The following is a 12,228-nucleotide window of genomic DNA, read 5'->3' as shown; positions in this document are numbered from 1 at the left end:
AAAGAGATGAGAAGCATCAACTTATAGTTGTATCACTTTAGTTGTTCACTGACTGCTTCTCATACATGCCTTGATGGGGGTGGGGGGGCTCAAGCCAAGCCAGTGACCCCTTGCTCAAGCCAGTTTATTGTTCCATGCACTTAATACTTAAGAACAATAAAAGAGGTACACAAAACTAGATTATTAGAGTTTTAAAATATTAATTAAAAATATTAAATAATACCTGACCAAAAACAATAAAACTGTTATTTAAGATATTTCCATATTGCTTCTTGATCGGTATCCTCACTTGCAATTTTTTTCACCTACGGATGGAATGAACATTACTATGCATGCTCAGTATACACTATTGTGCAGATGAACGTTAAAAAAGAGTAAGGAATATCAATTTGTGATTTCCACATTGAGCAGCTTCCCTGGTTCTCACCTTAGAGAGAACCCTGATTACAAGTGCATTTTAACAACCAGATCGCTGAACTCAACAAAAAATTATGTATTGGTTCTGCCAAACAGGTGCAAACCAGCTGAATCTCACCACTAGGTGCAAATTTTTTATTTTTAATTAGTGTTTCAGGTTTCTTCAGACACAGTCCCAGAAGTGGAATCACTGGGTCATAAGGCCACTCCATTTTTAATACTTCGAGGAATCTCCTGTCTTTGACAGTGGCTGCACCAAGGAATTCTGTTTTTACTCATCAAATTCTTCTCAAGTTTTTCCATAGGTCTCAAATACACACTTTAATTCACCTTTAGGGGTGGAGACAATACAGAAGTCAATTATTTCATTTGTGAAGGTAGGAAAAAAATGCTAAAATGAACTTCTTACTTGCTGAGTTTGTCTAAATTCTTCCAATAGTTTTAGTGCCATGTCATAATCTTTCAGCAAATGGTATGCAATGGCATATCCAATCCAGGACGCTCGCTGTGTTGGGCGCAACTGAAGAAGCTGATACCGTGTCTCCTTATAAATAAATAAAATTTTCTTTTTAACTTTTAAATCTTTTTAACTTATACTTGATCATAGTTTTAAGAAAAAAATTTAATACCTTTAATTCAATTAACTATGAATTCAATTAACAAACAAGTTCCACAATAAAACAGAAATACTTTTTGTGCTCCTTATCTAAATTACTTAATTATAATATATCCCACAATGCTCACTGTAAGGCTGTCACTGAAAACTGTCCTTCAGGCCCATGGTTTAGGCTGACTTATAAAATGACCTTTAGATAATAGAATTTCTTTCTGATTAACACATTTTATTTATTTATTTTATTTATTTATTTATATTTGTATTTTTCCGAAGTGAGAAGCAAAGGGGAGGCACACACCCGAAGGGTGTCCACCCAGTATGCCCACCAGGGGGCGATGTTCGGCCCTTTTGGGGTGTTGCTATGCTGCAATGGGAACCATTCCAGCACTGAGGTGGAAGCCATGGAGCCATCCTCAGCGCCTGGGCCAACTCTGCTCCAATGGAGCCTTGGCCATGGGAGGAGAAGAGAGAGACAGAGAGAAATGAGAGGGGGAAGGGTGGAGAAATAGATGGGCGCTTCTCTCGTGTGCCCCAACCGGAAATCACATGCCAAGCTGACCGGCCAGGGCCACATTTTATTTTTTAATTGAATTTAATGGGGTGGTTTGTTTGGTTAACCAAATTATACAGGTGCCCTAACCAGGGACCAAACCCACAACTTTGGCGTATCAAGACAGTGCTCTACTCTAATCAACTGACCAACTCAGCCAGTTATTAATACATTTTTGTTTTTTTGTTTTAAATTTTTATTTATTGATTTTAAAGAGAGAGGAAATGGGAGGGAAAGAGAGAAGGGGAGGGAGAAAGGGAGAGAGGGAAGAGATAGGGAGGAGAGAGAGAGAGAGAAAAGGAGAGAAAGATGGACAGAGGGGAGGAGAGACGGAGAGAGATGGGAAGGGAAGAGGGGAGAGAGAAAGGGACAGAGAAAGAGGGAGAGACAGAGAGAGGAGAGAGAAAGAAACATCGGTTTGTTCCACTTTTTTTTTTAATTTTTTTAAGATTAATTTTAGCAAGGGTAGGAGAAAGGGAGAGATGAAGAGAGGGAGGGAGGAGAGAGAGACAGGAACAGATTATGTGCCCCAACCAGTGATCAAATCAGCAACCTCTGCACTTTGAAATGATGCTCAACCATCCAAGCTATCTGGCCAGGGTTGTTGTTCCACTTATTTATGCATTCATTGGTTGATTCTTATATATCCCCTGACAAGGGGTCGTACTCACAACCTTAGCATATTGGGACGATGCTCTAACCAACTGAGCTACCCAGCCAGGGCCAAAAGAATTCCATTTAGGACATAATGAATTTAGGATACACATGGACATGCCCAGCAGAGCTGAAGAGGCCAGTATGAAGAGGTCTGAAAGACTGATGTTTGGCAATCCTTCTCACATTATTTTATATTTACTAACCCATAATAAAGAAAGCTAATTAACTTCTACATTTAGATTTCAATTATAAACGTTCTGTTTACCAAATCTGTAAATGTCAAACCCACAAAGATCTAGTACAGTATTTACACACAGAAAATTATCTAGTTTTTTAAAAAGTTTTTTAAATGAATAAAGTCATCCTTTTTTGATGATCAAGTATGCAGTTATACAACTATTACTGGAGGAAGGTCTCAAGTGACTTTCCCTTTTTAAGACTATAATGAACAATCAAATCTACATGATCCTGGTTTATGCTCACCTAATTCTGAATTAATATGCTTTTAAGTTATATCTATTGTAATAACGTGTATATTTAAGACTTAAGTACTTACTCGGTAACCTTCCAGGTCTCTCATTTGGATCTGCAACAGAGAGAGATCCCTCAAAATTTGCAGATTATCTTTATCTAATTTGAGGGCATTTCGGTAACACTTAATAGCTTCATCATATTTCTTATCAGAACGCTGCAAGAGTCCATATACATGCCAACCTATTAAGTTAAGGAAATACAGACATTCACAGGTTCTAGAAAATATTATGCTACATAACTATCTAATATAAAGTTAACTTTAATGAAATGGTATTTTGTCTGAGGTTTACCTGACCTGGAGTCAGAGGGAAGGGAATCGTGAGCGAGAGGTAAAAGATGAGATCAGCCTTAACTGACAACTGCTAATTACTGAAGCCGGGCGCTGGGCATCTGAGGGTTCATTATTCTATTCTATTCTGTGAACATGTTTGAAACTTCCCATATTTTTAAGTAGCCTCAGATAATTATTGGTGAAATTCTTCACGTTCCCTACCTTCTCTCCCCCTACTCTCCTTTACTCTCCGACCTCAGCATCTCAACGTTCACTTACTACTATGTATTGAAACAGGAAACCGAATTACCTTTTAAAACAAGTTCATATTCAAACAATCCTAAAACAACATGTGACTGTCAGTTAACTCACAAGTGATATTACAAACCACAAAAATTAAGTTTTTATTTATTATAAATTAAATTCTTAGCTTGGAACCAAAAAAAACTATCATACTTACATGCCCTCTCTTCACTCAGGAGTAAGCACTGGGATAAAGAAATAAGTATTTAGTATTTTGAGAGAACCCTAAGCTAAATATGTGAAAACACTACTAAAACTATTGATGTTCAATACTGGCCCAGAGAGAGATAAATTAAATGCAAAAAAATTAAGAAACAGGGCAATATGTGTAAAGGTTGTGAATACACTTATCATCAATAAGTAAAACAAAGGAAAGTCAATTTTAATGATCCAGCCTTAAAAAGCATTTTTGTTTTTTTACAGATACTAAAGACAAAAAATATAATTATGCGTCAGTGAAAATAGCCCTGTCCCTGTGCAACTGCAACAAGCTGAAGAACAAATACTAAATAAAATGTTTTAAAACATATTTCTTCTGGCCTGACCTGTGGTGGTGCAGTGGATAAAGCGTCGACCTGGAAATGCTGAGGTCGCCGTTTCGAAACCCTGGGCTTGCCTGGTCAAGACACATATGGGAGTTGATGCTTCCAGCTCCTCCCCCACTTCTCTCTCTCTGTCTCTCCTCTCTCTCTCTCTCTCTCTCTCTCTCTCTCTGTCTGTCTCTCCCTCTCCTCTCTAAAAAATGAATAAATGAATGAATAAATAAATAAAATAAACTGTAAAAAAAAACTGTTCTTTAAAAAAAAACATATTTCTTCTGAACATTTCGTCTAACATTTCTAAACAAAAGTTTAAAGAACACAAATTCTACTATTTGGTTTACTATGCAGGTAAGCTATTTGGAAGGATGGTAAAGTATCACTCAGTTTGATGATATATAGGAAAAACAATGGGTTATAAGTCACATATAATTATCAAAGCTACTCTTCTCTCACACTAAGCACAGCTGAAGTAAACAGGGACTGTAGGAGTTCTCTTTCAAATACTCCAATAAATAAAAAATGAAGTACAGGCAACAGATTAAACTACTACTACAAACTGTTAATAATTATTGAAGCTGAGTAATCAGTACATAGAATTCATTAAGTTCTCTTCTATATAGGTCTGAATCATTTTGTAGTAAAGTTTTTGAAATTTGGATTAGAAAAAAAAAGTAAATGGAAAATTCATACATGAAATTAAACTACTCATCCACTGCAAAAGGATACAGACATGACTCTTGACATCATTACGAAGTCCTTTACGAACAAATTCATATGCTTCTTCTTTTTTTCCTAAACAGTTCAACGTTAAGCCTTTCATAGCCAAAGTCTCTGTAAAATATTTTAACCTCTATTTACACATGAAAGATTCAAATAATTTAGCACTATTTAACTTTTGAGATCTGTCATGCTTATATATTATTCACTTTTAATCCCAAAATTAGAAGAACTTCTCTCAAAAAACTACATATATGTGCTTAACATTTAGCCCCAGTCCTCTTCTGAAATTCCTTAGGGATTATTCTCCTGAGAAAAGGTAACACAGCAGGCACCTGAATCCTGCTGAATTAAATCTACTACAGCAATCCACACCTTTCACCTGAGATCAATTCTAATCAAGAAGCAAATCTGTCAGCCCTGGCCAGTGACTCGGTGGATAGAGCATCAAGCTGGTATACGGATGCCCCAGGTTTAATTCCTGGTCAGGGCACACAGGAGAAGTGGCCATCTGCTTCTCTTCCCCCACCACCCCACCCCGCCTCCGCCTCGCCCCACCCTACCCCACCCCGTCCCTCTCCTTCTTCTCTCCCTCTTCTCTTCCCACAGCCAGTGGGTTAATTGGTTCGAGCCAGGCTCCAAGCACTGAGGATAGCTCTGTTGGAGCATATCAGCCTCAGGCACTATAAATAGCTTGGTACTGGAGCACTGGCCCAGGATGGGGTTGCCAGGGTGGATCCTGGTCGGGGTGCATGCAGGAGTCTGCCTGTCTCCCCTCCTCTCACCTAAAAAAAAAATCTGATTTACACCCCACAAAACAATCTATCTTTAACAAAGAGTCAAATACAATTTTAAAATCACCTTACCCAATATTGAAACAAACTACATTTTTGGCAAGTTTATTCCAACCAATCTAGTTAGGCTAAAGAACATCAGTTTGCATTTCAAGGGTATAGCACAGGACTATAAGAGTGGCAACCCAAAAATATGTTTAAGGTAGTTAATGAAAGATGGTTGAGAATAAAATAACTGAATAATCCATAAGAAATAATGCACAAGGAAATTAGACAGGAACACTTGTGTTCAAATTGATCTCTTTTGGTTCTGGTTTTCAGAACATGGTGATACAGCAGTCCAAGCCCCTATAACAAAACATCATCTTTCATTTGTTTATACATAAAGATCTTCTCCACAGGCTTCCATTTAGATAGTGGTTCCATAGTGAAAAACCTTGAAAATAAGTTTTAAATTTCCAAAATTCTATGAAATGAAGTCTTTCCATTTCCTTCGAAGAATATTTTAAGCATTATTAGAAAGCTGAGCTGGGTCAGCCTGTTTTTCCAATAAGATAGTCTCAAGAATTACCCAGATCTAATATTGAAACCCCAGTTTTGTTTTGCAATAGGATTATAACTTGCATATCTGACCTGATCAATTCTTTTCACAAATACTGTTTACCAGTGAAAAAGGATGAGACAAGTAAATACAAACAATACGTGTGCTAGAAAAACAACTCAAGATAAACAATCTAATGATAAAGTGTCATATTTATATAGGTTGATAAACATATAGAAGGCACCCATCAAAGAACAAAATGCATTTGACTATATTTTCATATTAGTCAGTGTTGCAAATATTGTTCTAATTTTATACCTGAAAAATCAAAAATTAAACTTAAGTTCTAGTCAAAGTAATAGATTAGATCAGGTCTATAAAAATATTGGTGTATATTCCAACTGTTCCCCAATTGATCAACCAACCACTTCTCATCTAATAGTAAAGACTGTACATATACTTAAACATAATATACGCAAAGTAACCTAGCATAAGACTAATAGGAGACATAACTAAAGCTGTTAAATAGTTATACATTCTACTAGAGATCTACAAGACCATGAAATCTGGAAAGTGTTCTTTCACTGTTAGAAATCCTAACTGTCTGATTTTCGAATTAGATTTCCCTAAAGCAATCTCTCACAGGTAAAACAATACCTCCATGTTCAGCAAATTTTGGATTTGAAAGAATCATCTTGCAAAACTTGAGGCCATTTTTGTATTGCTTCTGTTCATAACATTTCTGTAAAAAAGCATGAACAAAAATTATCTTATAAAATGAATATATATGGAATCATTTTTCATTGCATTATATTCATTCCAAATTCAAGATCCACAATGAGAGCTAAAAACACACGTGATGTAATGGTTGTATGTTAATTTATATCACTTATAACATGAAGTGTACAGCTGTTACCTACTTCCTAAATTGTTCTAATGTCTAAGTATTTTCACTTTTATAGAACATGAAAAAAAACAATTAACAGGGAATTGTCAATCAATACTCTTAGTGCTTTTTTAAATTGAAAATTCAAAAGCAACAATATATGTGATAACAACCCAGAAAAATACTAGAAACTGCATTAAAAGCCTTTGCTACTTCAAGAATGGAACAAAGGAATACACATACAAAATACTGCCATTTATTGAGCAACCTATTATGTGTCTCTACAGAACTTGTTACAACTCATATTAATCCCTCATGTCATTACCTCCACCTTACTGATGTGGAAAATGTTCATAAAACATGTTTATAAGTGACTCAGCTTAGTCGTGAACTCTGCTGTGACTCCAAAGATCATGGCCTTTCCATCACTAGTCTAATACAAGTGTAAGCAACCTCTTTACTCCTAAATGCCTCCAGCCTGGCTAAGTAATCACTGACTGTCCTCCACAGCCACTGATCATGAGAACATCTCAACTCCTTTTATTTAATTTAATTTAATTTTTTTTTGTGGCAGAGACAGAGAGAGTCAGAGAGAGGGAGAGATAGGGACAGACAGGAAAGGAAAGAGATGAGAAATATCAATTCTTCATTGTGGTTCCTTCGTTGTCCATTAATTGTTTTCTCATATATGCCTTGGGGGGGGGGGGCTACGAGCAGACCAAGTGACCCCTTGCTAGAGCCAGCGACCTTGGGCTCAAGCCAGTGAGCTTTGCTCAAACCCGATGAGCCCACACTCAAGCTGGTGACCTCGGGGTCTCAAACCTGAGTCCTCCGCATCCCAGTCCAAGGCTCTATCCACTGCGCCACCGCCTGGTCAGGCTCAACTCCTTTCACTCACATTCTCACTGATGTTGTTATAGTTGTTCTTTCTAGTAGTTATGCCCAGCTTATCCCCAAGTTAGGACCTCTGCACTTGATGTTCCTTACCCAGGTCTTCCTATGGCTAATTCCTTATGACCTGAATGTCACACAGCACTTACCTGACCACTCTATCTAATATTGCCAGACTCCTACCCACACCTCAAAATAACTCCCTTATCATATTACTCTATTTTCTACACAGCACTGTCATTTTTTAAAATCCCTATTTATGTGATTACTTATTTACATAGTATCTTTCCCACCATAATGTAAGCTCCTTGAGAACAGGAATTTCGCCTATTTTAAACACTTCTGCATCCTCAGGTTCTAGATAAATAAGCACTGCTCGATAAACACAGTCAATTAAGCTTAAAGAAAAACAGTACCAGCAAAGAAGGAGAAAGTGACTGCTGTGCAGCAGAAGTGTGACGTAAGAAGGGAAAATTAGGAAAGTGTCCTCAGAAGAAAATGTTTATATTGAGGCTTCTTGATTGCCTCTGAGTAAGGAAACGTAGTGGTTGGGAGACAAAGATAAAACAGAACCTGAGCCTGACCAGGCGGTGGCGCAGTGAATAGAGTGTAGGACTGGGATGCAAAGGACCCAGGTTCGAGACCCTGAGGTCGCCAACTTGAGCACGGGCTCATCTAGTTTGAGCAAAGCTCACCAGCTTGCCCAGCTGGCTCGAGCAAGGGGTTACTCAGTATGCTGAAGGCCCGCGGTCAAGGCACATATGAGAAAGCAATCAATAAACAACTAAGGTGTTGCAACAAAAATCTGATGATTGATACTTCTCATCTCTCTGTTCCTGTCTGTCTGTCCCTATCTATCCCTCTCACTGACTCTCTCTGTCTCTGTAAAAAATGTAGAAATAAAAAACAGAACCTGGGCCCTGGTCGGTTGGCTCAGTGGTAGAGCATCAGCCTGGCGTGCAGGAGTCCCGGGTTCGATTCCTGGCCAAGGCACACAGGAGAAGCGCCCATCTGCTTCTCCACCCCTCCCTCTCTCCTTCCTCTCTGTCTCTCTCTTCCCCTCCTGCAGCCAAGGCTCCATTGGAGCAAAGTTGGCCCGGCGCTGAGGATGGCTCTATGGCCTCTGCCTCAGGTGCTAGAGTGGCTCTGGTTGCAACAGAGCAACGCCCCAGATGGGCAGAGCATCGCCCCCTGGTGGGCGTGCCGGGTGGATCCCGGTCGGGCGCATGCAGGAGTCTGTCTGACTGCCTCCCCGTTTCCAACTTCAGAAAAATATAGAGAGAAAGAAAACAAAAAACAGAACCTGGATTTTCAATGACACAAATACATTACCTATTCCAAAAATATTTTACAGTAAAACTTTTAAAATAATCTGAGTTTGACTATAGGAGTTCACCTAACAGATGACAAGAAGCAAAAAGAAGCAGAAGGAACTACTTAGGAAGAGGAAGGGAAATACTGTTTTTTTCTGACTTACCAAGTGATCTGAAACTAATAATAACCATACTACCGAATGAACAGTAACAAAAATAGGTAACACTTATTGGAATCATTTCCTATGTACTAGGACTGTTCTCATTTAATCTTTATTTCAATTCCAGGAAAGCCTATGAGATGCATGTCAGTTAAGTTCATTTTAGATGAAGCAACTGAGGCACACAGTAAATTGAATTTTCACAGCTAGTGCCAGAGCCACAATTCAACTCAAGATAGTCTATCTCCACTCTTAAGTTCAGTAAGAAATACATGCTTAGTAGTACAGACTTTACATTCAACTCTGCTGCTTTACCAGACGGAGAACCTTAGACACTTTAGCCATTTACCATTCCTGGGCTGAACTGTCTCATCTGTCAAAGAGGCATGGAGTAGAGCTCCAAAATTCAACAAAATGTAATTTAAGAGCCAGTTTGGGGAATAGGACAGGCAGGCATGTAGTACACACATTAAGCTGGCTGGTGCAATTGTATGGAGATGTTTACGTACACAGATAATTAATAAAAATTTACTGTTGGCCACAAACACTTTGGTCCACCAACCAAACTTAAAAATAATTTTATTTTTAAGACTTCAATTTGCTATGGAATTTGTTGTAACAAAATTTTAACCACATTTATTGCAGTTGTGAGGTGATGAAGTCATTCATTTTTGCAGCACTCTCCTAAATCCATGTAACCTTATAATAAACATTACATACGCAGGTAAGAAAGTGTTCAGCATTTCCCAATTTATTTGGGGACAAAGATCACTCGGCAACAGCTTTAATATGATATATTTGTAATTAGAGTATAATAAATCATGGAGTTGTTTTTCACTATTCTGCTGATAACATGATTTGAACTAAAGTATCCATATACAGAGAAAGTAAGTGTTCTGTCATGTTTTAGGCATACTGTCGAATTTCATAAAATCTAACAATTTTAGATGATTTCTTTTTCACTAACATATTTCAGATTCCCTAGACCAAAAATAAATAAATAAATAAATCCACCTAAAGGGACAAAAAAAGTTCACTTCTCCAATTCCACACTGTGAAAAACATAAACGTGAGAAAAACAAAGTAAAATTTAAAAAAAAAATTTAAATATACACTACAAAACCAAGTGAAGCAATCTGCCACAAGGCTTTAACTACAATTTTTTTTACACTTGTAAAAGCTCATTATTTGCTCAACACTAAGGACCATTTAAAATTAAGACAAAATTTTTATCCCATCTACCATTTATCTTTTTAACGTTCTGAGGACTAAGTGTGAAGTTTCCACTGGCTGGAAACAGAACAGCTACTATGAGTTTTTATCTGCCTCTGATTATATTTAAAACATTATAAACTAAGTACAGGTATTTATACAGTAAAGGTGAGCATTAGCTAACACAATCTCTAAATAAAAAGAAATCATCCTCAAAATCTAAACGCTTATATTTAAATGAAAAGACAAACTAGGTAACAAAAAACCCAGCTATTTACAGTGTTAGTTTAAAACTCACGATGCCCAGCGCACAGGAGAGAGGCAGCGGCAGGCTGCGCCGCCTCTCCTCCGGGAGACCGGGCACCGGGCACCGGGCACGCCGTGCGTGCAGGCGCCAACGCCGGCACACCCTACAGGGAACACGCTCCTCGGCCCACCAGCCCGCAGCACTACGCGGGCATCACCACGCGGCCAAGATCCCGGTTTCTGCTCAGAAACAAAGTAAATGCTCCCCTCAAGTGCAAAGCCTGCCAGTCCGCAATGCTTTAATCACTTTCTCGAGGCAGGCTCTGCGTGAGTTCAAAGCAATCAGAGTCGTGTGCGACTTCACAATTTAAAAACGCAGGTCATGTCACCTTCTCACTTCCCAAAGAGGGTCAAGACGTTACAACAGGCAAGCCCCGCCCACAGAGGCCTGGCCCCCCAGCGCCCCCCGAGTCTCCCGGCTGCGGTGCACATCCGAGCCCCACCCCGGCACAGGGTCGCTCCGGTTCCGTGAGGTGCGGGGTGCGCCGGGCGCCAGACTAAACACGGAGCAGGGAACGGGCACCGCCGAGCGAGGCTGCCAAAGAAGCCACCTGGCAGGACCGGAGGACGGGGTGGGAGTCCGCCGCAGGCTCCGCAGAGGGCACGGGTGCCACCACCTGGCCGCCGCGCCCTTGCCCGGAGTGACAAGCGGAGAGCGCCGTGAAGTTTCCGGAAGGAGCGCTGCGAGGCCCGGGCGAGCCGCCGCTGAAGGAGGAGGCCCGGGGGCCGCGGCGGGCCGGCCGGGGTCGGGGGCGGCCGAGCGGGCGGCCGACTGGCGGACTCGGAGGTAAACGGTAAACAAAGAACCGAGCCGGGGGCCGGCCGGCCCGCTCCCCCGCGCCGGGACGGGGGCTCCTGGGGGCGAAGGCGCGGCCTCCTGCCACTCACCAAGATGCGTTTGAAGAGGTTGCTCTCCTTCGGCGGCAGCTGCACGCTGGGCATCGCTGCGGGCGGGGAGGTTGGGCGCCTGGGCGCTCTCTCCCAAGGTGATGGGCACTGGGACGAAGCGCTGCCGGGTGCGGGCGATGGGTCAGTTCATCGGCCTGGAGCTGGAGGGCGCGGAGCCGCGGCAGGGCCTTTGCGCAGGGCAGGCAATGGAATAGGAGCGCTGTGAGTAAAACACCCTCTGCTCCAGCCCTGGTTATGGGGCGAGCGGCGGCGGTGGCTCCCGCCCGCTGCAAGATGGCAGGCAGGGCCCGGCCCCCTTCGCGGGGCGACGTGCGCATGCGCGGGGTGCCCCGCGGTGACGGACTGCGGGGAGCTGTGGAGGCGGAGAGGTTAGTGTTGCGAGAAGGAGCGGCCAGGTGGTCGCTTCTGTCGCAGAACTTCGGCCTCGGTGGGGCTCACGCAGTGCAACCGTACATAAGTCGCTTTTGTTGTGCTCTAATTGTTAGTCTCTTGGCCCAAGGTAATATTAGTTATATCAGAGTCAGACCTTTGAATTTCTCTCTACACATCTTAAAACTGTGCCCGAACTCTTAACATAGAATAAACTTGCGCAGACCAACGACATATTC

General features: G+C 41.1%; 1 protein-coding gene across 4 annotated transcripts in view; it reads right to left on the bottom strand.

Moving 5' to 3' along the window:
- NAA16 (N-alpha-acetyltransferase 16, NatA auxiliary subunit) overlaps positions 1-11,905 on the bottom strand; it is a 94,190-nt gene extending 82,285 nt beyond the window's left edge. For 2 of the 4 annotated variants that reach the window (XM_066235960.1, XM_066235963.1), the window contains exons 1-5: positions 11,600-11,905; positions 6,600-6,684; positions 4,617-4,721; positions 2,797-2,954; positions 827-961 (exon numbers count right to left, since the gene is read on the bottom strand). In XM_066235960.1, coding sequence (XP_066092057.1) covers positions 827-961; positions 2,797-2,954; positions 4,617-4,721; positions 6,600-6,684; positions 11,600-11,653 — 537 coding nt within the window. In that variant the 5' untranslated portion in view covers positions 11,654-11,905. Of the gene's footprint in view, positions 1-826; positions 962-2,796; positions 2,955-3,505; positions 3,534-4,616; positions 4,722-6,599; positions 6,686-11,599 lie in introns of those variants that run through there. The other 2 variants (XM_066235961.1, XM_066235962.1) reach the window with 2 other exon arrangements.
- Positions 11,906-12,228: the final 323 nt, after the last annotated feature.

The sequence above is a fragment of the Saccopteryx bilineata genome, chromosome 6, assembly GCF_036850765.1.
Source record: "Saccopteryx bilineata isolate mSacBil1 chromosome 6, mSacBil1_pri_phased_curated, whole genome shotgun sequence".
NCBI lineage: Eukaryota > Metazoa > Chordata > Mammalia > Chiroptera > Emballonuridae > Saccopteryx > Saccopteryx bilineata.
The sequence above is the reverse complement of the archived record's forward strand: the minus strand, read 5'-3'. Positions and strand labels throughout refer to the sequence as shown.